At 42.9% G+C, this 26,478-nt stretch overlaps 1 protein-coding gene across 1 annotated transcript in view; it reads right to left on the bottom strand.

The window, feature by feature from the left end:
* The window catches only part of LOC144230409 (ectonucleotide pyrophosphatase/phosphodiesterase family member 7-like), a 32,993-nt gene extending 7,593 nt beyond the window's left edge, over positions 1 to 25,400 (bottom strand). Inside the window, exons 1-2 of the mRNA XM_077762752.1 lie at positions 25,151 to 25,400; positions 7,418 to 7,563 (exon numbers count right to left, since the gene is read on the bottom strand). Of these exons, the coding sequence (XP_077618878.1) occupies positions 7,418 to 7,563; positions 25,151 to 25,400 (396 nt within the window). The remainder of the gene's footprint in view (positions 1 to 7,417; positions 7,564 to 25,150) is intronic.
* Positions 25,401 to 26,478: the final 1,078 nt, after the last annotated feature.

Below are 26,478 nucleotides of genomic sequence, written 5' to 3'. Positions count from 1 at the left end.
GCTTCACCAGGATCTCATCAAATCTAAAACATTGTTAGTTGTAAGACATGTTATTATTTTATGTGCTACTAGAAGAAAAATGCTGCCAGTTAAACCATGACACTCCACTGATTGTAAGATGCACTCCAACTTCAGAGATGGCAAAATGAAAAAAAAAATTTCTTTGGAATGGAGGAAAAATGGTACTTTCTAAGTTGCTGATGGTGAGTGTGTTCTTTAATCTCGTATGCTTCAGAGCATGTAAAATGCCAAAAAGTTGATGGTATTTTTGTGAGGATTAAGCCAGATAACTTTGAGATAAAGTGTTGAGTATTGTGTCTTGGTATGTGCTAGGCAGTCTTTTCTTTGCCTCCAGGTATAGCAAATCACCATAAAGCCTCCCCTGATGTGTATAGTGGACAGTTAAGAAGTTTGTCTGCCTAGGACCCCATATCCCTCTGCTGGTTCAGAGAGCCCTTACTTCCCCTGGAAACTCTCCTTCCTGCCCTTGCTTCATGGCTGGTTTGGGATGTGTTGCTTCCACATCAGGCTCCAGAAGTGGGATGTGGCTGTGGGCCTGGCCAATCAGAGGACACTGCATCCACTGTCCACAGCAGTTGGTTAAGCTGTGGGCCCATGTCCCAGTCAGAACCAATGAGATTTGGTTTTGGGACTTCTGGGGAGGAGAAGTAAGGGCTAGAGGAAAGCTTTGAACCAGAAGTGGTTCAATATGTTGTTTTAACAGCACATGTGTTTGCAAAGTCATGAAATATTCCCAAGTAATCTCCTCAGCAGAAAGGTGGCTGTTGACAAAGCTTAGGAAAATTGTTAGGAAAAAAAAGTGTATATGCTCGCTAACGAGTTAACAACGAGATGAACATATCTCACTAAATAAGTCCCGGTGTTGCAAATCCGCTACTCAACCAGAACATGGCACATAGTAGGGGCTCAACAGATTTTTGGTTCAGGGAATGAATGACTTGCTTATCTGGGGAGCAAGTACTTTCCTTTGCCTCAGCAAAGCTATTGATTTGAAGGCTGTATTGTGGCACTTGCTGTATCACCCAAGGTTTAGGTGTTCTGAAAAACACATAGATTTGTTGGTTTTAGTAGAAACAAGAATGGTGTAACAGGTTGATTTGGTATGGAGAATAAATGACCAGGAAGAATTTAGGGATAATGGCACCTGAGTTGTGGCTGTTTGATTAACAAATGAGCAGAAAAGTATAATAGAGAGTAATGACAAAACTTCCCTTATGCTTCTTGAGAGAGAGAAACAGGAAAGCAATTTGGAAGTTGTGAGAGACGCTGTTGGTTTTCTATCCAGATCCCCTTACTTGGCCGGTGCACTCACATTCACTTCAGCTGCCGCATGTTCTGGAAAATTACCTTCAGCTAATGGTCAAATCTTGGCCAAATCTCACCTTGGAAGGTGTTCCATACTGCTCCTTCACTCCCAGCTGCCTCTGGCCAGTGATTGACTGATGAGAGGACAAAAGACCAGCTTACTGGCTTCAGGCCGGGATAACATGGGGGTTTAATTCATGTGCCAGAGCTCCTTGTGGGATGAGGCTGAAGTTGGTCTCCAACTGGGACCACATCTCATTTATCTTCTTTCAAACCCTGCCTTGTCAGTTTCCCTTACTCCCATCTCCTGAGAACTCTCCCTCAATGCCTCACATGCACCAAATCCCTGCCTCAAGTTCTACTTTTAGGAAATTTGAAGTAAGACAGAAATCTTAAGCTGTGCCTGTGTGGCTTAGTTGGTTAAGTGTCTGACTCTTGATCTCAGCTCAGGTCTTGATCTCAGGGTTATAAGTTCAAGGCCCACATTGGGCTCCATGCTGGGCATGAGCCTACTTAAAAAACAAAAGGCAGACTTCTTTTTTTTTTTTTTTTTGTGGAGGGGGAGCGCAACTGGGGGAGGGCAGAGAGGGGTACAGAGAATCTGAAGCAGGCTGCACGCTGACAGGCTGACAGCAGTGAGTCTGATATGGGGCTTGAACTCATGAACCGTGAGATCATGACCAGACAAAGTTGGGCACTCAACCAATTGAGCCACCCAGGTGCCCCCAAAAGGCAGAATTCTTAATACTAAATTCTTTGCAAGGCTCCAGAAGCTTTGCAATCCATAGTTATAGGTGAAATGTTGTGCCCTCTGCCCTCCAGCATTCAATTTCTATCATGTGATTTAGTTTTATTTTTTCTAAAGCACTTTACTGAATCTGAAATTATCTTACTTTGTTTACTTGTTTACTATCTATTTCCCTCCCTTAGAATGTGAGTTCCGTGAGATCAGGGGCCATGCTTATTTTGTTGACCACTCTTCCTGGGACCTAGAACAGGCCTGGTTCAGAGTAGGTGGTAATTATTGGTTAGATGCATGTTGAATGAATGCATGAATTGCATCTCCTTTTGTGGGTGCAAAACCCATCCTATTCTCACTCCTGATTAACTTATGGAAATAGTTACAGAAGCTCTTTCTTTTTTGGGTTCTAGCATCTTATTTGTAATCTCTTCAGGCAACACATTTTCATTTCTGATAATAGAATTTATATGGTTGCTTTAACTTGCAAATCCTCTAATATTTATTTATTGCATTTCTGATTGGCATTACTCATAATTCTCAGTTTTTAGCGATGGTACTTTGTTTAACTTACATATAAATTGACTTTGCTCTGAAGAATGGAATTGGCTGGAAGGATAAAACTTTCAACGTTTTGTATAACATAGTTTGGCTATTTTATTATCTAGAATAAGCTGACATTGACTTTATGAGGGACTTAGGCAGCCCTGCCTATACAGTTGAGTTCTTGATGTTTGCATGTTAAATCTCAGATGTTCCCAACTTGAAACTGTTTTCTTATGGTGTTCTCAACATACACCTTCTCTAAAGATATCCCAAGCTGTAGTCTTAGGAAACAATGATATATTTTTTTAACTTGGTCCCATAGGAATTTTAAGAGTTACACTACTCCATGAAAAGAGCTCCAGAGAGAAATGTATATTTGAGTGTGTATACACACACACACACACTCTGTTTATTTGGGACCCGTGATAATCAAAAATGCTATTTTCAACAAATACTTCTGAGAAATAATCTGAGCACTTAATTGGATGCAAAAGAGTGGGTATTTACTATTCTACCCTTTAATTAGCATAATCAGTGTTTCCAGTAGCAATAGCAATTGGAAAATTGCTGGTTTTATTAGGTTCATTATTCTCTCTTAGTGTAGTTTTGCATCAATGTGGCTATTATTCTTAAGTTGCTTTTTTAAAACAAGAGTTGGTACTTCCTATGGGAAAAATCCTTGGGTTTTGTACAGATCCCCCCAAACTCTTCAGAACTAATCATTAGAGCAGAAGTTTCAGTTCGGTTTTGTATTTTGTCTTGTTTCTTCCTTTAGATGACAGAGTGAATGTCGCAAGGTGCACATGTTTTAGGAAGGCCCTTGAACATTTTATTATGGTTGTGCTTTGGTGGGAAGTATGTGTGGTTTAGGAAAGGAGTTAGTTCCTCCTTCTAGGGAGTGACTGGGTGGAAAGAGATGGACTCTATGTATGTGAAACTCAGATGTCTGAGCGTTTTCATTGCTTTCCTGTGCTCCAGAGAAGTCACTGAACATGAGGAGCCAGACGGCCAAGATTCTATTTCCTCTCCATCCCACACCCTTTTGGAGGTCAGATTATTATTTTTAGAGCCTTTATGATGCATTACAAAAACATGGTTTGGGCCAATATTGGGATGAATTATCTTGTTATTAACACTCTAAGCAGAACCAGCTGGCACCATCTTGCTCACATCTCTTCCAAGTTTGGAAGCTATTGTCTAGGAGACTTGTCTTACATTGGAAACCATAGCCACTCACCCCACCATCTCTCTGAATCCCCCCCCACTCCCACCCCCCCGGTAGTAGCCTACCATGGTCCTGATACAAACTCTTGGCAGCCATGGGGATCTCAGTCAGATCATCCCCTGCCATTTCACTCCTTAATATACTCTATAGCTCCTCCATAGAGAGGTGAAATGTGCCTCTAGGTTTTTATGGTTTTCGTGGGTCTTATAGTCATGCCTGCCTGCCTTTCTCTGAGGATTAGGACTTCTGAACATGGTGAACCACTTCAGCTGTTAGTCATGTTCATTTATCAGGGATGCTCATTTGAAATCTGAGCTTGCTCTAAATAAAGCCTTTCCTTTCATACCCTAACCATTAGTGAAGTCCTGCTGGAGTGTGGTTATGCTCATGGACCATGAATAATGGACCCAAAGGTGGCCAGGGAATCCCATCTTTTAGGCATCATCTGTAAGGCATGTCAATTCTTGTGTATCTTGATGGACTCTGGCAGCATTAGTGTCATGGAAGGAAAACATTTTAGTCCTATTAAAGGTGAATGCATCAGTCTCCACAAAGCCTGCCTTGAAGAGACTCAGGAGAAGGATGGATTTTCCTAGTGATGGATACAGGCCAGGCTACCCCCTCTATAGCCCTGCCTGGCAATACATATGGGCTCCTGAATGACATTTAGGGCCAGTTGGGCTGACCTGGGGCCACAGGTTTGCTTTGATTGCAGTGGCTTTTCTGTTATCTCCTCAGGCTGTTGGCCAATGGCCCTGTCCCTTGGCAGGAGATGTCACTGGTAGAATGAGAGATACACCAACCTGACTTGCCAAATGAATGGCATGTTTTCAGTGGCCTGGCCCTGAACCAGATCTTGTTTCTGCACAACCACTTATGAATTCAGCAAAGGGGAAGAACACTCTGATTATGAGTTGAGCAGAAGGAAACGAAGTTCTGAAAATAAATGGCAATGGGACAAGAACTGTGAATAAGAAAAACTACAGGAAGGAGTGCTACCAGAAGCCTCATGCCAATGAACAAATAGCATAGCAAGTTGAATAGTGAATTAACGTTTCTTCTTTAAAAATTTTTTAATGTTTATTTCTGAGGAAGCAAGAGAGAGAGAGTGCACGTGAGTGGGGGAGGCTTAGAGAGAGTGAGACAGAATCTGAAGCAGGTCCAGGCTCTGAGCTGTCAGTACAGAGCCCAATGTGGGGCTCGAACTCACGAAGCATGAGATCATGACCTGAGCCGAAGTCGGACACGTAACTGACTGAATCACCCAGGCACCCTGAATAGTGAATTGATGAAGACTGCCCAGACCTCCCTAGCAGCAAGGCAAAATATAAGATTCACTGTCAAATCCATGGCTAAATGTTTTGGCCAAGGAAGTAATATTATGTTATGGTTAAGAGTTAAGAGTTGATGAACTCAGAGTAAGTTCAAATCTCAATTTGCCTTTTGCAAGCTTTGTGACTTTGAGAAGTTATGGCATTGCTGTGTGCCTCAGTTTACTCATCTGTTAAGTGGGCATAATTGTAGCACCACCAAAGAGCTGTTATAAATTAATAAATGTAAAGTACTAGACATGTAGTTTTATGAATGTTTTTTTCTTGAGAGGACAGAATTTATTTGCATGGTCTCTGCATCAAAGTTAAAAAATGTGACAGAAGGGGAAGGAATCTAGAGCCCATCGGTCAGGGGGAAAATGAAGCTGAGGTAGAGTCATTGACAACTTCCTGTGATTCATCTAGAGCTACATTGTCCAATATAGTAGCCCTTAGCCACATGTAGTATTAGATTTAAGTTGAAATTAATTAAAATTAAGTGCAATTAAAAAGTTGGTTCCTGAGTCTTACTAGCCACATTTCAAGAGCTTAATAACCACACATGGCTGGTGGCTTCTGTTTTGGAAAGTACACAGTAGAACATGTCCATCATCAATGAAAGTTCCTTTGGGTAGTTATGGCTTAGAGCTGTAGTGACCAGATGAAGTGCTAAAATAATTCAACTTCCTTTAATGACTGATAGTATTTGAACATTTAGTTTTCAAGACATTACATACACTATCTCAGTTAACCCTCCCAATGGGCCTAAAAAGCAGGGACTCTGATAGTCTTCAAGAAGCAGGGACTCGGACAATCTTCATTTTATGAGTGGGCCAAATCACACACTGAGAGGAGGTTGTTGCCCAAGTTCACGCAGCTGGAGAAAGGTGGAGCTGGCTGGATCCTGTTCCAGGAGTCCAAGTCCACAGCCTGCATTCTGAGCTGCAAGAGCCCCATCTTGAAACATGGCACACCCAGGGTACCTTGGAGCATAGTGATGAAGTGCCAGTGCCAAGGGGATTTTTGGGGCAAAGGTTGGTGTCTTGGGGAAGACAAGGAGGAGGTCCTACTCTGGTGATGACTGTGGAAGCTTATTAAGAAAACACAAAGCTGACAAAAGGTTTGGGGCTAGGACTTAAATACACAGCTCTGATTTCTGCCTTTTTAAGAAAAATATATAGTTTATTGTCAAGTTGGTTTTCATATAACACCCAGTGCTCATCCCGACAAGTACCTTCCTCGATGCCCATCACCCATTTTCACTTCTCCCTCACCCCCATCAACCCTCAGTTTGTTCTCAGTATTTAAGAGTCTCTAGATCAAGAAGATGTGGTTTATAAATACAATGGAATACTACACGGCAATGAGAAAGAATGAAATCTGGCTGTTTGTAGCAACGTGGATGGAACTGGAGGGTGTTATGCTAAATGAAATAAGTCAGGCAGAGAAAGCCAGATACCATATGTTTTCATTCATATATGGATCAGGAGAAACTTAACAGAAGATCATGGGGGAGGGGAAGGGGAAAAATAGTTACAAAGAGGGAGGGAGGCAAACCATGATTTCTGCCTTTTTGAAGCAATAATAAATGGCTACTGGAATCCTTTCAAGTGAATGTTCTCTTAAGAACTTTTCATGGTCTGAAGATCCATTAAATGGTCAACTTCATTCCTAAGGGCTTTTATGCTGAAGTCTGAGACAAGTATATAAACAGATATTTATGAAAGTACTGCTGGGTTCAGACCCTATGGTGAGTCCTGGAGGTACACTCATGATTAAGCCAGACTCTTCCCTCATAGAGACTTACCCATCACTAATGGCTAAATGCATATTTAATTTAATACTTACATCAGATATATTAAATAGGCACATCATCATTATTCTTTTTTATTTATTTATTTTTTTAAAAATATTTTTATTTATTTCTAGGAGAGAGAGAGAGCGAGAGACAGTGTGAGCAGGGGAGGGTCAGAGAGAGAGGGAGTCACAGACTGAAACAGGCTCCAGGCTCTGAGCTGGCAGTCAGCACAGAGCCCGACGCGGGGCTCGAACCCACGAACCGCGAGATTATGACCTAAGCGAGAGTCGGACGCTTAACCGACTAAGCCACCCAGGCGCCCCACATCATCATTATTCTTATTACACATTTAGGGAAACATGCTTAGAGAAGTTAAGTCACGTACTCAAGGTCATAACTTCTAACCCCTGTCCCACGTGCTTAGGAATGAGATGCGATGTCCCTGGAAGCCAACCCAGGATTTCTGAAAGTACCTGTCTCTGGGCTGTGATCCAGAGGGGGAGAACACCATTGTCCCACCATTCAGTCTTATTCTGTGTGGCCTTGAAGGAGAACTTCCAGCGTGTCTCCGTGTTAAACATCATGTTGTGAATGACTCCGTGATCTTCAATCCAGCGACCTTGGGAATGAAGGAGGGAAGGTACTGATAAGTTCTATAAATGGATACTGCCAGGGTATCAAAGTGATCTTAAAACCTCCTCCAACATCCTTCTGGTTGGCCTTCTTCTGGGGGACTGTCACTCTGGGTGGCCACCCTGGGGCTTCAGATTTGGTTTTCTGGAGGTGCAAACATTGGTAGCCATAAAGAAAGCGCTAATTGAATCTCACACCTGCCAGATTGGATCTGCTCCCTGGAACAGACCACACAGTCGTAGAGAAGCTGAGGTGGGCTGTGGAAACTGGTGGGGGAGGAGGGAAGGCATGGGGAGGCCAAGTTATTCAGGTTATTCTGTGTCCAGAAGAGCCTGGGATTTGGATATTTCCTATGGGATGATGTTCCTTATCTTCTGCTTGTGATGGTCTGATTCAATATTGAACATCCAGTAGGCCCAATTCTTGGCAAACTGGTTTTTCCTAGGACTCCCATTGGCTGTACTGTTTGTTGAAAACAATGGAATCAAGAAGGATTTCTAGACATAGATGGGTATAGACTTATTTCTCTCTACTTAAAGAAGGAAAGTGGATGTTGGGGAATGTGAGTAACCTAGATTATTTTTGAAAACGTAAGAATTGAACCAGATATAGAAAATACCCATGATCTTACATTGTACTGGGGAAAAGGAGAGTGCATATTGGGGGGGCAGCCTAAAGACTGAACCAAAAGACCCAGGGAACAGCTGAGTGTCCACTCCCCTACCTGCTGGAAGAGAATCCTCTCGGTGACCCTACTGATTGTAATAAGATAGTGATGATTCTCCTATTTTCAAGGTAAATAAAGGCAGGGCATTTTCTGACTAGAGCTTGATGGTCACAGGAATTGAGAAGGGAAAATTTTCCACTGGCTCAGTCATTGCCAAACTGTGGTGGGTAAAGTCCTCTTAGAATGGCCAAGGCTTTTAACTGGGGAGAAGCAAAACTGGTTGTTGCTTTATCATTCCTGACTTGTAGGTAGACCATGCTTGGGGTCACTGGGCAAAAATTGCACTGCTGTCAGGGACTGGGATTCCTGGTCAGGAATAAAATCGGATGGTCAATAGAGGAAGAGCGTGGACCTAGAGTCCAAAGAGAGCTGGGTGCCAACTCTGAGTTGGCTTCTGAACTTGTTATGTGAATTTGAACAAGCTCCCTAACTTTCCTGGCCTTGGTTTGCCTGATTAATAGTGGATAGTGTTTGTGTGATGAAATCATGGCACATATTTACTGTCCTGCCATAAACTGACACCTTTCTAAGTTATAGGGACAATTACCCATCTAATGCTCCCAACAACCCTGCAAGGTGGCTACTGTTATATATAGCCTTTCCTTTAGAGACTTCCCCCTTTACAGGGAGACAGGCACAGAGTTTGCTCAAGATCATGTAGCAGTACTGGGCTTTGAACTCAGGAGGTCTGGTTATAGCCTGTGCTTTTTTTTTAATAGGCAAAATTTACAAAACATAAATGTAACCATTAACATTTTAAAATGTACAATTCTGTGGCACTTGGTATAGTCACAATATTGTACAATAATCACCTCTTTCTAGCCCCAAGGTATTTTCATCACCCCAAAAGAAGACTGTACCCATTAGCAGTCATTCCCCAGACCTCCATTCCCCTATTGACCATTAATCTGCTTTCTGTCTCTATAGATTTAACTATTCTGGATATTTCATATAAATGAAATCTCACAATATGTGACATCTTGTATCTGGTTTCTTTTACTTAGCCACATGTTTTCTGGGTTCATCCATGTCGTAGCATGTATCTGTGCTTCATTCTTTTTTATGGCTGAATAATATTCCATTGTATGAATAGACCAGAATGTGTTTATCCATCTATCAGTTAGTGGACATTTAGGTTGTTTCTAGGTTGTTTGGCTACTGTGAATAATGCTATGAACATTCATGTACAAGTATCTGAGTCCCTGCTTTCAATTCTTTTGGGTATACACTTCAGTCATATGGTGATACTTTAACTTTTTGAGGAACTGACAAACATTTTCCATAGTGGCTGTACAATTTTACACTTCCACTAGCAATTTCTCTAGGAGTTGGAACTCTCAGGAGTTCCAATTTCTCTACATCCTCACCAATACTTGTTATCTTCCCTTTTTTTGATTATGGCCAACTTAGTGGATGTGCACTGGTATCTCACTGGGTTTGATATGCATTTACTGAATGACTGATGGTGTTGGGTGTTACAGGCTGGGCTTTTAATCTCTCCGTGATACTGTATGTCAAGAGGGGATTGAATACCACAAGTGAGAGTATTTTGTTATAGGTAGGTGGGAGCCAAATGGGAAAGAACTTTTCAAGCCTCATGAATGAGTAATGGAAGCCTTTTTGAAATCTACAACAAATTCCCTTCTTGTAATAGTGTCCAAGTTTTCTCATGGCTGAGCCATGCCATATCACAGCAGATGAAATGGAAGGACAGAGATAATTCACCCAGGAAGAAGCTTGCTTTTTTTCTTTTTTACTTTTTTTTTTTAACCTGCAAATCCTGGATTCTGTTCTGTGTGATCTCCCTGCCCAGTGAAGAGCAAATCACCCTGAAATTACAAATGCCTGTCACTTCACCTATTCTAGTATTTATCCATGGTATATATACCACCAACTTTAGAATCAGTTGAACTGTTGTTAAAAAACACAAATTCCCTAGTCTCCACTCTAGCCCCTGCTCAATCCATACGTCTAAGGTTGGGTCTGAGAGCCTGCATTTTCTTTTTTTTTCCTTTTTTTTTTTTTTTTAATTTTAATGTTTTATTTATTTCTAGGAGAGAGAGAGAGAGAGAGAGAGACAGCGTGAGCAGGGGAGGACCAGAGAGAGAGGGAGTGACAGACTCTGAAACAGGCTCCAGGCTCTGAGCTGGCAGTCAGCACAGAGCCCGACGCGGGGCTCGAACCCATGAACCGCGAGATCATGACCTAAGCGAAAGTTGGACGCTTAACCGACTAAGCCACCCAGGCGCCCCGAGGCTGCATTTTCTTAAGCCAAATGACATGTCAGAGCCACTGGTTCAGGGACTGTTAGTCATCCACACATGCATGTGGATTAGTTCTAGCAGATTACCCATTACTCCACAATCTGGGTTGATAGCAGCTTCCCTGAGAGACCAAAGGGAAGGCGGGCAGCTATCAAAACCTGGAGTACTCCAGTATCTGGTTAAGCTTGGGGGCTCAGAGCCGCTGTGAGGATTTGGAGGAGGGATTGGAGGAAGCAGAGGATGCCATGGACATGGAAACCTCCCCTTCCTGGACCTTAATGATCCTGGCTTCCAGGCTCTGGGACCCAGAGGTCAGTTATAATATCAGTTAAATAGACTAGACTGGGAACCCATCATAGAATCCATTTTCCTCTCAAAGATATGTTACCCAAGTTCCAAACAACTAACCTAAAATGAGTTCAGGGAGCATGACCCTTCCATTCTGTGGCGTGGCTTGTCCCAGTAATTGCAAAAAGGGAGCCGTCTCCATGGTGTTTTTGTTATTTCCGCCCTGACACTTAAAGTCATGTTCTAAATCCAGCCAGTGGCTAGGGACCACTAATGACCTAGCAGAAATTTCTACTGCCTGTTTGGTTCCTCCTTCCTGCTGCTCAAGCCTCTTTATCCTGGTTAAGGGCCTGTTCTGGAATGTGGGCAGAACAAGATGGAGGCGGGGGGAAGCTAAGAAATGAACAGCTGCAGGGAGCAGCAATCAGTTTTACTAAAATTGCATTTTCTACTCTGGAAACAGTCAGGGTTGTGTGAAGGCAACTCTGTTGGCCATGCCTGGAGTTCCAGTAGCAGAAACTGGTTTTACTTGGGTTGGATGATGCTGCCCTCACTGCAGTACGATGGGGGCTGCTCTCAGGGGCGGGACACTGAGTTTGGTTTTGGCTCTTGAAAGCACTTATTCTCTCCTTGGGCCTCAGTTTCCCCCTCCATAAAATGAGAGTGTTAATGATTTCCAAAGTCTTCTCTGGCTTTATCCATTCTGAGAGTCTGTCATCCATGTCATTTCAGTGTCTGCGATGTGGGTAATTATACAAGTTAAACAGGAAGTAGGATGAGCTCTCTTAGAGAGCATGATTCCTGCTGCTTGCTAATTATGCGTTATTCAGGGTACAATGCATATTCCCATACCATACCAGTGATGGCAAGGTGTGGGTAAATTCACCCAGCTGAGCATTTCAGGTGTGGGAACAAACCCAGCTAGATTCAACTCCTGTCTCTTGATTCTCAGAGACTGACATTTATTTCTCAAATACTTGCAAGGTGAATTTAGGAAACCATCAGATCCAGCGTTTGATCCAAACCCTCCCTTTCCAAACATTTTGAGCCAAGTACTATCCTCCATTGTCCCATGATGTTTACAATCAAGGGGTCAGGGGGAGAGAGTTAAAAATAGAGCATGTTCTAGGGGTGACTGCAATGCTCACAGGCACCCTTTCTTTTTTTTTTTTTCCCTGAATCCACACATGTAATTTATTTATTTATTTATTTTTTCTTTTCTTTTTTTTTCATGGTTNCCAGAGGGGCTGCACCAGTTTACATTCCCACCAACAGTGTAGTAGGTCACAGGCACCCTTTCTTAGGATTTCCCAACTTATAGGCCCTGCTGAGAGGCAGATCTAGATACCATATTTGTACCATGTAATGTCTCCTCCCTACATTCAGTTGACTGGTGAGAAATCCAGTTTTTTCTCTCAAGACTTAAACCAAGAGAGGCAGTAACTAATCAGTTGGTGGTGGGCTTTGAGCCTACCATGAGGGCCACCAGCAAAAAGAGAAAGCTGGTTGTGAGTGAGAGAGTTCCTGGGGCTGATTAGAAGGACCACTGGGTTTCTGGATGTCTTCTTTGGAAAAGTATCTATTCATATCTTCTGCCCATTTCGTCACTGGATTATTTGTTTTTTGGGTGTTGAGTTTGGTAAGTTCTTTATAGATTTTGGTTAGGGTTGATGGTGGGGCAGGGGAGAGGGGTAAGTGGGGGATGGGTATTGAGGAGGGCATTTGTTGGGATGAGCACTGGGTATTGTATGTAAGTGATGAATCATGGGAATCTACCCCCAAAACCAAGAGCACACTGTACACATTGTATGTTAGCCAACTTGACTATAAATTGTATTAAAAAATAAATTAAAAAATAGGGACCACTGGGTTTCTGAGAGCCAGAAAAATGAGATCTGGTTTCTCTAACTCCATTTTCCATTTTTCCTAATTGTCCCTCATCTGGTTCCCTTGCCCCGAGTTTGCCTGTTAGAGTCTTGCAAGGTGGTCCTTTCCCCTGAGCTGGTGTGAAAGGATTTCTTTATTTTACAGCTGTTGTTCCCTCACATAGCTGGAGATCAGTGCCCCAATAGATGCTGAATAAAGTGCAGTCGGAACACAGAAAAGAGGGGATCAAGGAAGGCTGCACAGAGGAGGTGACACTGGAGCCTGGTGGAAGGTGAGAGTAAATGCAGTCCACCCTTGAACAACATGGGCTTCAATTGTGCAGGTCCACTTACATGCTAGATTGCTTTTGATAAATACAGTACAGTACTGCACATGTATTTTCTCTTCCTTATGACTTTCTGAAAACATTTTCTTTTATTGTGAGAATATAGACTATAATACATATAACATATAAAATATGTGTTAATGTTTTCAGTAGGGCTATGTTATCAGTAGGGCTTCTGGTAAATGTTAGGTTATTAGTTGTTAAGTTTTCAGGGTTTCAAAAGTTATATGTGGGCTTTTGACTGTGTGTGGGTTCACCACTGTCAACCCCCATGCTGTTCAAGTGTCAGCTGTATTTGTCGTGATTTTTAATTACTGAAACTAAGCAGTTTGCTGCTTGGGCAGAAGATGATAGTGGTGGTTTTATAATATCCTACTCGAGTTGTACCAGTTATCAGTTATCTTCCTTCAAGGATTATGTAGCCTGAGTTTTCCTAGCTCTTATTTAGTAATGACCTAAACTTCTCACAATGCTGAGTCCTTGGAAATAAGTGAGCACTATTATTCTATTATGTTGTGGATGGATCACTATTTTGGCCATTGTTGTATGACTTGAGAGTTTAGTTCCAAAGTTTGAACTAAGATAGGGTCAGGCATCTACCCAGTAAGACTGCTGAAGATCTTTCCTTTTTTGATTATAATGATGACAAAATGCTCGAAATGGTTCATGACTGGCTTATTCTTGTCATCTCAGTCCTGGATCCTTGGCCCAGAAGCCCTGCTCTAGAACCCGCAATTTTTTCAGGTTTTTTTTTTTTTTTTTTTTGCCAATTTTCTGGGCTATTCCTTGGCTTGTGATGGATGAAAGCCACTTCTTTTATATCCTGATCCTAAGGTCAGGACTAGACCAGACCTAGACTCTAGACCTAGATTAGACCTGCCAAGGCTCAAACCTTCATGGGCCTTCAGATCATGCAAGAAATGAGTATCTGCACAGCATTGGTGTGGGCTGTCAGGGAGTGTCATTGGAACTGGGCACACATGGCATTCGTACCATTCTATCCTGCTTATACTTTCCATTCAGCATCCATCTCATTTCCTCTTGAATTTCAGGTGATTGCCTACAAGTATGTTTTCTGTATTAGTTTACAAGCTTCCTAAGAGTAGGACTATGCCTCATTTATTTTGGTCTCACCCTGGCACAAAGCATAGAGCTTTAGTAGGCATTCAACAAATGTTTGTTGAATTTTATTGAACAAACTCCCTCTTACTTCTGTCCTGTTTGCAGATGGCCAGGTATGCTCTGAACAAGTAGGAGGCAGAACCTGATTTAGTTCAAAGTCAATTTGGGAAAAAAGATATTTTAGTGGGATTAAAATAAACCATGCCATAACTTAATAACTCAATAAGGGCATTCCTCTCCCTCTACCCCCAAACATTTGCTCTCTTCCTACCTACTAATTTTCAGGTGGAACAGTATATATTTACAGATAGTCCATCTGGGCATAGACACACTTTAATGCTGAGGAACTGCCTGTGTTATTCACTAATTCCTTTAAACTAATCTACCATATAAACTAAAAGCATATCTTCATTTTCCTCCTGATTTGTGACTCATTAAGTTCACATTCCCAAAACCATAGAAGAAAATGTCTTGTTAACCACCTAGTATGAAATCAGGAAGAACAGTTGCCAAATCAAGTCAACTAACCACCTTAAATCTACCCAATGTTCCATTCTCAAGCTAACAAGCTGATTCAGGAACACAGTGAAGACACTGATGGGAAAGCAGCCTCCACTGATGCTCAAAACCACACTCACCCAAGTTTCTACACCCAGGGTACCACCCGTTGATAATCCACTGGATCCATAACAAAAGTACTTGAAATGAGAACAGGTGAACCAATCAAAATTTTAAAACTTATCAATTCCTGCTGCAGACTTGAGGCTTGTCCCCAACACTAGCACTCGTGATGGCAGCCCTTGTCTGGACAGAGAATGTAAAACCCTAGCATGCCCATTTTACTAAGCCACTCTTGCTCCTGTGTAAGTGCAAATGAAAAACGCTGATGCTGCTTCTTTTTGACATTGCTTTTTAATTATGGCCATCAGTAAATCTTTTTATCCTTGAACAAGATTTGAGAATGGCCGTAAGGCGGAGGCACTATTCCTTAGAAACTAGGCCAACAGAGAATGGTCTTTCACACTCTATACCTCTTCCTTTAATCTGCTGTCAAAAGCAGAAACTTTCTCTCTTTGAGTAGCTGGAAGCAGACGGCTGCACTTGAGTTCCATCTGGAAACTCTATTAACACACAGTTTTACCCTTGACCTGCCTTACTGGCTACTGTCACAGAAATGGGATCTCTCCCTTGTATTTTTTTTTTTTTTACTTTATTTTCTCCTCTTACCACTATAGTAGACTGAATGGTTCTCTCCCCCCCACATTATATAGCCGTATTATTCTCAGAATCTGTGAATGTTGCCTTATTTGGAAACTAGGTCTTCACAGGTGTAATTAAGGATTTTGACATGAGAAGATCATCCTGGATTATCCACATTGACTTTAAATCCAAAGATAAATGTCCTTATAAGAGGCAAAAGAGGAGAGGACACAGAAAAGAAGGAGACAACATGATTTTGGAGGCAGCTATTGGAATGATGTGGCTACAAATCAAGGAATGCTAGCAGCCACAAGAAGACAAAGAGGCAAGGAAAGATTCTCCCCTCGAATCTCTGGAGGGAGCATGGCCCACTGATACCTTTATTTTGGGCTTCTGGCCACTGGATTTTCTGTTGCTTTAAGGCACCCAGCTTAGTACTTTGTTACAGCAGCCATAGGAAACTAATATGCCTGTGCTGTCAGTCTCAAGTGCTTCCAACTTTTCTCACTTCAACACCTTGGAATCCAGAGCAGTCATGAGTTTTTGCTCAGTTGCTGTGGTATTTTGGGCTGACTAGTTCTCATGTGTAATCCCTAGACCTGAAGTATTAGCATTACCTGAGAGCCTCTTGGAATGGCCCCACCTCAGACCAATTGAACTGCAATCTGCAGTTTAACCAGATCCCCAGGTGATTCATATACATGTTCAAATTTAAAAAGTACTAGTAGGAGAATCTCTAAGGTGGCAATTAGATCTTTTCTCCACCTGGAAGAGTCCCAATTTCTTCATGTTAAATATGGTGTGGTGTTAAATATGGTTTTTATATGACCATATAAAAACCAAACCAAATCAAATTTTTTGGTTAGAAATTTATACTGATGTGTTATAGATGACATGGCATGATGTCTGGAATTTGCTTTACAAGGTTCCAGAAAGGGGGCACCTAAGTGGCTCTGTTGGTTAGGTGTCTGACTTTGGCTTGGGTCATGATATTCCAGTGTGTGAGTTCAAGCCCTGCACTGGGCTCTGTGCTAACAGTGCGAATCTGCATGTGATTCTCTTCTGTCCCTCTCTCTCTGCCCTGCTCCCTTGCTCATCCTTCATCTCAAAATAAATAAATAAACTTAAAAGAAAAGATTCCATGGGGTGCCTGTGTGGCTCAGTCGTTTGAGCATCTGACTTCAGCTCAGGTCATGATTTCATGGTTTATGAGTTCGAGCCCCACATCAGGCTCACTGCTGTCAGTGCAGAGCCTACTTCAGATCCTTTGTCCTCCTCTCCCCTTTGCCCCTTCCCCACCTGAACATGCTCTGTCTCAAAAATAAACATAAAAAAAAAGTTCCAGAAAGAAAGGAAGGCAGGCAGAAAAGAAGAAAGAAAAGTCCAGTGGGTGGAGACAATGGAACAAGATTGCCAAAATGTGGAAAAATTATTACAGCTCGGTGATGGGTACAGGGTGTTCCTTGAGCAATTCTCTCTGCTTTTTCTACATTTTAGAAATTCGTGTAATGAAAAGTTAGGAAATACCCTAGTTTTTCAATTTCAGCCTTCCTTATTTTCAATTATTTTCATAACTTCTTTATTCCTTCCTTGTGGAAATGATTAGTGTTGGAAGCACATCTTTTCTGTCTCCATCTGTGGTTTTCTTTGCTATGTTTCATACTGTGTTTGGGGCTTTGTGGACTTCTAGGACTTTTTTCAGTGGAGAGTTGTTTCTAGGGGAGCAGGATGGGAGCTGATTAAAAGGTTTACATCTTGTAACTAGGTTTCCAACAACATCTGCTGGGCTTGTACTGTTACCAGCATCAGGGATTTAATTTCCTTTCCCTTTCCTTACCTCTCTTATCTCTTTCAGACTCTATTTTTTTCAGTGGTTAGAGTGTCACGTGGGTGAACTTTGGCTCTCTGATTTACATATAATTTGCATATTATACCTCTAGTTCAAGGGTTCTCAACTATGGGGTGATTCCTCCTCCCCTACCCCTGCCAAGGAACATTTGTCAATGTCTGGAGACTTTTTTGGTTGTCACAACTGGGAGGGGGTAGGGATGCTGATACCATCTAGTGAGGAGAGGTGAGGGATATTGCTAAACACTCTACAATGCACAAGACAGCTGCTTAAGACAAAGAATGATTTGTTCTAAAATGTCAGTGGTGGGACATTGGGAACTCTGCTCTGGTCTCAAAGACCATGCTTCCTTTGCTCTTTTCTCAGGCAGAAGGAAAGGCAGATTCATGATTGGTTATGACATCCATGAGGAATTTTTACCTCTTATAGGTTGCTTTTGGGATAGAACGTAAGCAACTGATCATTTGTACAAATTGTGCTCTGCCCACCTCCAGGGGGCACCACCCACATAGCATTTATTAGAATAGCTCTTCCAAGAATTGTGCTGTACACAGTCTACATGGTTACAAGTGGTGGTTCTGATTTTGGAGTTGTTCTGGCGGGGTTCTGGAATTAGGAGAGGTTTAATTTTCTGACTGGTAGGGATCTTGAGCCTACCATCCAGTGCCCTTCTAAGAAAGGAAAAAATGATGAGTAGAGAGGACCTCACTTTTATCCTCCACCATCGTCTCCTTATGAGCATCCCCTTTCACCTCTGATCCATATGTATTTGACTAGATTTAAAATTGTTAAAGTATAATATCACAGCTTACATTTTCTATAGCCTTTGTCTGAAACATGGTGGTGATAGCTTCTTATTTTCAGTAGGTTCCTTGGGGGAGAAAATATATGCTGCTGCCATAAGACTTCCTATCCACCCACCACTTGCTTGGCGGGATTTCCTTAGTTTATCAGTAGCATAACTTATTCTCACTGGTCCTCAATCACTTTGCAATGAAAACTGAGATTGCAGAAATGTTCACTGTCATTACCAGTGATGGAGCAGTAAGTACAGGCTTCTGGAGAGAGAGAAGGAATTGGGTGATTTAAACTAGCAGAATGAGCTGCTAACCCTCAGAGAATGGCTTTTCATTTCAGTGAGATCTCAGGGGAATTGGGACAGTTTGGGGAGACTGGGGGCACCATGCTGGGAGGTGGCTGTTTGCAGGTATGGGTACTGCATCCACAGGGTGCCCCACAGGTGAGGCTGTGATTTCTTGAGACTGAGTACTGGGCCACTGGATTGTACACCCCCATCCCTATGTCATCAGTCCCAGGCTGGTGTGGTGGACCTCGGTGCTCCCTGCTAGTCCTTCTTCCATTGCTCTTTTCTCTGATAACAGTTCTTGTCTTTCCGCTGGGAACCCACCGGCCCTGAATTGCAGTCCACCTGGTTTGTGTGAGGCTTGCTTCCCCCCTTAGCCCCGAACTAGGGGTGGACATGTAGTCTCAGCTTGGGTGTTCAGCATTGTTCCACCCTCCCCTGGGTCACAGCGATTGGTTCTGAGAAATAAATTGGTCCAATGAGAGCCAGTCTTGGACATTTTGTGGTCACTCTTAGAGATAGAGAAGGAGAGGGAGAGGGAAAAGGAGGGAGATTGATCATTGTGATGACATAATTTGAGGATCTGGATTACTAATGCCTGTATTTATCAGTTAGTTATGTCTTATGGTACTGTTTTCAGTTGAATTTTGTTTCTCAAAAAAGATGGTGAAGCCCTAAGCCCCAGGTCCTCAGAATGGGACCTTATTTGGAAATGGGTCATATACAGATATGAGGTCATGCTCATTAAGGGTGGGCCATGCATTAAGGGTGGGCCCCTAATCCAAGTGACTTGTTCCCTTATAAAAAGACAGCCGTATGAAAACAAAGACACAGGAAAAATTCTGTGGATTGGATGGAGGATAGGAGTGTGGCATCTACAAGCCGATGGATGGCAGAGATTGCCAACAAACTGCAAGAAGTGAGGAAGAGACAGGAAGGGTTCCTTATGGATTTGTGAGAGAGTACAGCTCCATTAACACCTTGATTTCTAACTTCTGGACTTCAGAACTGTGAAATAATAAATTTCTGTGTTTTTCTAAGATTAAAAATTTTTTTAAGTAGTCTCTACACCCAACATGGGGTTTGAACTCACAATCCTGAGATGAAGAGTCACATGCTCCACCAACTGAGCCAGCCAGGCACTTCATAATTTTCTGTTGCTTTAAGCTGCCCAGTTTGTGGTACTTTGTTATGGCAGCTGTAGGAAATGACTATAAATACTTTCAAAATATTTATTCTCCTCCTTCTTCTTTTCTTCATCATCTTCCTCCTCATTTTTGCCTAAGCAACAGAAAGGGTCTAATACTGATGTGGTGACACACTATGATTAGAGAGCCCAGTCTCCATGGGCATTTATTGCTCCTCTTACATCTACCCTTGGGGTTAAGGGGTTAGCCATAATTCTGTGGGCTTTCTGGAACTTCACTCTGGGGCATGATCCCCTGTTACCTTTTGTCTTTACACAAAGACTGATGCTCACCTCCTGTTTATCTAAGCCCCATTAAGGGCCTGTTTGTGCTAGGCAGAATTCCAAAATTGTTCCCAAGGTTCTTCTCCCCTGATATATATGCCTGGTGTAATTCTTTTCCCTTGAACATAGGTGAGACCTGTGGCTTGCTTCTAACCAAGAGAACATGGAAAAGCTGAAGAGATTTTGCAGATCCCTTGAACCCTCATCAGTTCAGTTTGAGTTAATCAAAAGGGAGATTATCTAAGTTGGGCCTGACTATTAGGTGAGCTCTTAAAAGAGGATCTAGAGCAGGGAGACCCTCTCCTGTGGCATCAAAGGAGGAAGCTGCCATTAATTCTACAGCTGCAGGGAAATGGATTCTTCTAAGAGCCATGAGAGCTTGGGAGAGGACCCCATCACAGCTGACACCTTGTTTGTGACTTTGTGAGACACTGAGCAGAGGCCACAGCTCAGTGGTGCTGACTCCTGGTGTCCCATGGAAACTGAGAGATAATACATGGGTGTTCTAAGCTGTTGCATTTATGGTAATTTGTTCTGCATCCATAGAGAAGTAATACATCATTCTATTTTAAGAAACTTCCAGGTATGGAAGCCCCACTCTGTGTGTGTGTGTGTGTGTGTGTGGCATGGAGTTTGGGGTTGGGGGTTATGAAGCCAGGTGAGAAGAAGAAAACTATGTTGGAGGAAGTAATGGTGCATTCAGTGGGGGAGGGGATGAGCCTGATTAATGTGCAGACTTACCGAGTGCCCAGCTTTGGGGAGCTGGAGGGAGAATGTCTCCTCCAGTGCCAAGGCTTGCTTTACACTTGGGAGCTTCAGTCCTAAATAGGGGCTCCACTTCCCTCTCTTCTAGGTGGTGCTTGGGGAGCCAATACTTGGAGGAAAAATATACATTCTTTGTAAAGATGCAAATATTTTCTTGAGTGCAGAGGTGATGAAGTAGGATATTTTTAATTCATAGCCAGGTTTTAAGAAATCCTCTCTACTTGAGTCTTTTGTTCAGGATTTCTGTCCTCCCTGCTTCAAGGAGAGGATGCTTTCATGGGAGAAAGCATGGAAAGCAGGTATTCCTCTTAAGCTCTGCCCCTAAAGGGAGCCGTAGAGGAGCTGCAGTGCAGAAAAAGGTTTGTGGGGGGACACAGCCAAGTGAGAACACATCTCTCTGTCTGATTCCCTGAGCTGCCAGAGAAAGGAAGCAAAGGGACAGAAGGATCCACATGAAAGGGTCTCTTCATCTTTCTCCCTGGCAGAGTTGCAGAGAAAAGGAAACAACCCCTGAAAAGATCTGTGGGATCTGGAAACAGAGGGGACATGAGCCTGTGTCTTGGGACAAGTCCTAGGAAGTGGCAAGACCTTGGAGTCACTTAAGTGCATAATTGGCCATTGTTCCCACTGCCAGGTCCAATGGAGATGCTAAAATAATTGTCGAATGAAAGAATGAATATGTTAGAAGGCCTCTAAAAACTATCCAGGAAGACTTTCTTTACCAGCAACAGGGAAAGCTGATGAGGGTCATGTGACTCTGGTTCCAGGGTGAGGGCTGAGATACCCACACGTCTAACAGCCCCCCCCGCCCGGAGGAGGCCCTGCTGCCTAGATATGGGCTGCAGATTCCTTGGGGGCCCAGAGTTCTAACCTTGGGCAGCCAAGTCAGCTGTCTTAGGGAAGCTTGCTCATGGGTCCTTGTGCCTGGGTCATGGCTTCTCCTGGCCTGAGACCACCTGGTCCCTGCCCCTTGAACTCTGTCTAGGAAGCTCAGGGGAGTGGCCAATAGCTTCCTGGACATGAGCCTGTATTGGAGCTGAGGTGTGAAGCAGCACAGCAGGCTCTTCCTCATCACCTCTCTTCTGTGTTACATTGCCCCGAGGTGTTCGAGGTGTTCGTAACAACACCAGTTAATTGGTCGTTGAGCTAAGAGAGCCCCCTTTATCATAGTTTGTGTCAGGTCTACACCCTGGAATCTGATGAGGTCTTTTGGTGCTGGCAGCACAAATTTTAACCATTATTTTTTCTATTATGGATGATTCTTTCGCACTTTGGAGTTAGACAGAGGTCTGCTTGAGCTCAGCTCATGAAGACAAATGCTGGGGGGTTTTCTGGGTCTGGGGTGGCCTCTGTTTCATTAATACAACATATTCAAGATATATACCCATTGTCTGGAAGCTCTGAGGATGGACAACACTCAGAGGGGTTTGGAATGATTATTCAGAATCAAAGACACTATGGGCTATAGTCACCCTGGACGGTAGGGATTGAGGAGCAGGTGTCTGGAACCATCCAGGGCTGAGTTTGAGTCCTGCCTCTGCCCCAGAAAAGATCTGTGCATCTTTGAACTTCAGATATCTCACCTGTAAAGAGGGTAACTCTCCTGATTTCATATCACCATTACAAGGGTTGAAGGATCTAATGATCATGGTACCTTCTTGGCCTATTCATAAGCCAGGTATTAAATTCAACCATTCAGGACAGGGGTTTTCAGTTGGGGCCAGTTTGCTCCCACAGCAGACATTGGGCAATGTCTGGAGACATTTTAGGTTGTCACATCGGGAGGAGGAGTGGGTGTACATCAGGTGGGTACAGAGCAGGGATGCTGCTCAACATTCTACGGTGCACAGGATGCTCCCTCCCCTGCCCCCAGCCCAGCCCCAGCACAGAGAATGATCTGGTCCTAAATGTCAGTAGAGCTGATGTTGAAAAACCTATTTTAAAGTTGAAGCAGAGTGAAAGTTCACTTGCTCAATAAATGGCAGATCTACTTATAAATAAGAAGGTTCAAAGGAACATGTTTCTTTCCACAGTGGGTGAATTAAAAAGATTATTTTGTGTATAATGCTTTGTTATTTATAGGCAATACATTTCACATGGTTCAAGATCTAAAAATTATACAGGGAGTACAATCCAGTCTCCTACTTTGTGCTCTCCTTAGAGGAACCAGTATTGCCAGTTTCTTGTTTATTTATCCAGAGGTCCTTGATGCATCTAAAAGTAATTGTATGCACATATATACACATTCATATTATATCAACATATATGTTCGTGCTACATACATTCTTTGCATCCTGCTTTTGTCACTGAATCAATTTTGGAGATAGCTTCCTATCAGGGCACAAAAAACTTTCTCATTTTTTTTTTTTTGAAGGTTAACAGACCATGCCATCCTATGGATATCTGGTATTTTATTTAGCCATTCCCTTCTGGGTGGATAGTTAGGTTGTTTCTGTTCCCTTTGGTTACAAATGCCAATGCAGTGAATAACTTTGCATGTACGTCATGCATCGTTTTCTACCCAGCAGATATATATCTGTAAGATATTCCAACAAGTGAAATTGCCAAATAAGAAAATTTGTGTGTTCCTGACTGTATTGGGTGTTGCCAAATTACCCTCCACTGAAGCTCTACCCATTTCCATTCCCCACTGGCAATGAATATAGATGAGGAGGTACAGTGATTTTATAATTTTTAAAATTTGCTCTCACTGTTTATATCTTCTCATCGAAAATCTTCCGGGAATAAATAAAAAGTGGGCATGCCTTATAGTATTTTGTGCCCATCACATTCTCAGTGTTCAGGGACCCAGAATTTGCCCATGGGAGGTCTTTTAAGTGTTATGAAGTTAATGTCACTGGGAAGTAGCATTCGCTTTCTCCAGAAAAGGGCTATTTAGTTCCTGCTTCCTGGCACTAATAGTTCCCAAATGACTTGCCTCTCAAAGAGTTTACATGTAAGAAAATCTCTCTCAGCAAATCTCCCTCTGAGTGGATGTTCAGCTTATTTTTTAAGCTTCTGACTCAAGGGCCCTTTTGCGAGTCTGACAGAAGTGATAAAACCCTCTCCCCCGAAAAGGTACCAGCAGTTTGTATATCATTTCAGAGGCTCCCAGAGCTGCCTTGGACCCAAGGGAGTGGTTTTCTGTATAGGGGTGAGGCTCATACTGCCAGACACCACTCTGTACTCCACAAGAGGGGTGTGTGGATTCCAGACTCAGAGCTGGGAAGAACCAGTTCCATGTGTCCAGGGAGACCCTGGTTCCAGGCGTGGCTTTCTGCTTGCCCATTTCTTGGCCAAGTGACTGATAAGTTATTTGGCCTCTCTCAGCTTTAGTTTTTTTCATCTGTGGAATGGGGACAACACTTGCTTTACAGTATTGTGTTGGAGACATTGAAGCCTAAGCACCCAACACATGGCTGGCTTCAGGCCCATGTTGGAGAAAAGGAAGCTGTTGTTATTCTTACTATAGTGGAGTCCTTTGCATTCTGCTAATTGGGATTCTGGAATGACCACATTCCTTCCTATCACAGAGACCTTGAACATGCTCTTTCCTCTGCCTGGAAAACTTTTCCTTCCTTTTGTCTCCTGAACTCTCCATCTCAGAGAGCCTTTTCCTGCTTCCAGTTTCAAGTCAATTTGCCCTTGGTTTCTTCTGGAGAAACTCTTCCTTCTCAGTGACTCTCCCAGTTATAATGAGATCTGTTAGTATATTTTCTTGTCTAATGTTGTATCCCCCACTTGGGCTACATGTTCTAGGTAAGCTGGGGAGACTGACAAGAGCAAAGGTGCTGAGGCAGGTGGGGACTGGGCAGAGGCACAGGCAGGTGGCCTTTGTGATCTGGAGAGAACTGTGTGAAGGAAAGAGAGATAAGACAGGAGAGAGTGGATCAGGGGTCAGATCATGGGGACTTTCTGTGCCACAGAGAGACAACATTTGAATTTTCTTCATAGAGTATTGGTGTCCCTCTAACTCTTCAATAGTAAGCCAGGGAATCCTCTAATCTAATTGAGTTCTTTAAACTTTAATGTTTTATTATTTTTATAAATTTCTTTTAATAATTTACTTTTGTTTTTTCAATCATTTTTTTAAATATTTATTTTTGAGAGAGAGGCAGAGCGTGAGTGGGGGAAGGGCAGAGAGAGAGGGAGGCATAGAATCCGAGGCAAGTTCTAGGACTCTGAGCTGTCAGCACAGAGCCCACTGGGGGCTTGAACTCACAAACTGAGATCATGACTTGAGCTGAAGTCAGACTCTTAACTGACTGAGTCACTCAGGAACCCCTAATAATTTACTTTTTGGAAAAGATCACCAGCCACTGTGTGTGAGGCAAGGTACAGAGTGGGTGGGTCTGGGGAACAGGGAGCAGAGGCTAGGGAGGCTGCAGCTGTGTGGTTCTGATTCTGTCTGGAGGCTGGGGCTCTGTAGCTAGTGGGGTTCTAGCAACCAGAATATTCTAAGCTAGTTCTTCCATTTGCCTGAAGTGCCTTGATCTTCCAAGAGCTGATTGAGAATGGGCTCTGTCTGAGGGAATGACAGATCCTGGGGCTTCCACTAGCGTTGGCAGACTGACTGGAGAGTGGAGCTTACCTGAGATGGTGGTGAAGTGAGATGGGGAAGTCATTGTCACGAAGGGTGGTGTGAGGTACTTGGCCTTCACGCCCTCCTGGGCCAGGCGGTCCATGTTGGGGGTGTTCACATCCTGGTCGTAGTTCCAGCGGAAGCCATCGAAGGAGATCAGCAGCAACTTATTGAAGTTCTTCCTCCCAGGGACAGGGTGGCAGCTGGCCCAGCCCAACAGGACAGGCAGCATCAGTGTGAGGATCCCAAGCCCTGTCATGCTGCGGGCACCACACATCACAGTTTGTGGGCCTGCTCCCATTTTCTCCCTTTTTTATCTGTGGTTGAACAAAGTCCAAATTGATAATTCTGCCTGTGTTCCGGTGTGGATCAAAACACCTGGAGTGTAACAAGATGTCATGTTTTATGTGATAGAAAGTTCCGGAAATTGATGGTGGTGATGGTTGCACAACATTGTGAGTGCATTTAATGCCACTGAACTGTACATTGTAAAATGGTAAAAATGGTAAAATTTTATGTCATGCATATGTTACCATGAAAAAAAAAGTCAAACCATGTGAAATATTTTGGACTTTTATATCAATTACACTATTGTGAAGACTTGGGGAAGTAATTAGATTGGTGCTTTCCTTTGCTCAGTATATTCTGTTTTTATAGGGAGAACAAATTATTGTTCATTATGACCACGAAAGCAGCTACCATGGATTGAGGGCCTGTGAAGGCCAGAAGCTGCTATACATTATCTATTCACTTAATTAAAAAAAATCCTAGGTGGGTTATTAGTTGGAAGTACCCCATAAGAATTTTAAAAAAATATTGTTGGGGCGCCTGGGTGTCTCAGTTGATTAAGTGTCCGACTTCGGCTCAGGTCATGATCTCATGGTTTGTGGGTTCGAGCCCCACATTGGGCTCTGTGCTGACAGCTAGCTCAGAGCCTGGAGCCTGTTTCAGATTCTGTGTCTCCCTCTCTCTCTGATCCTCCCCTGCTCACACTGTCTCTCTCTCAAAAATAAATAAAACATTAAAAAATTATTGTGGTTAAATACACATAGGATAACATTTACCATTTGAAAGTGTACAAATTCAGTGACATTTGGTGCATTCACAATGTTGTGCAACTATTATCTCTATCTAATTACATACCTTTTTCATCTCATCAAAAGGAAACCTTATACCCATTAGCAGTCACTCCTCATTCTTCCCTCACTCAGTCTCTGGCAGCCACTAATTTGCTTTTTGTCTGCTTGAATATACCTCTCCTGGCCATTTCATGCATGGAATCATAAAGTGTGTGGCCTTTTGTGTTTGGATTCTCTCACTGAGCATGATGTTTTCAA

This window comes from Crocuta crocuta, unplaced genomic scaffold, assembly GCF_008692635.1.
Source record: "Crocuta crocuta isolate KB4526 unplaced genomic scaffold, BGI_CrCroc_1.0 scaffold234, whole genome shotgun sequence".
NCBI classification, from domain to species: domain Eukaryota; kingdom Metazoa; phylum Chordata; class Mammalia; order Carnivora; family Hyaenidae; genus Crocuta; species Crocuta crocuta.
Note: the sequence above shows the minus strand (reverse complement) of the source record. Positions and strands in the feature narration are given on the sequence as shown.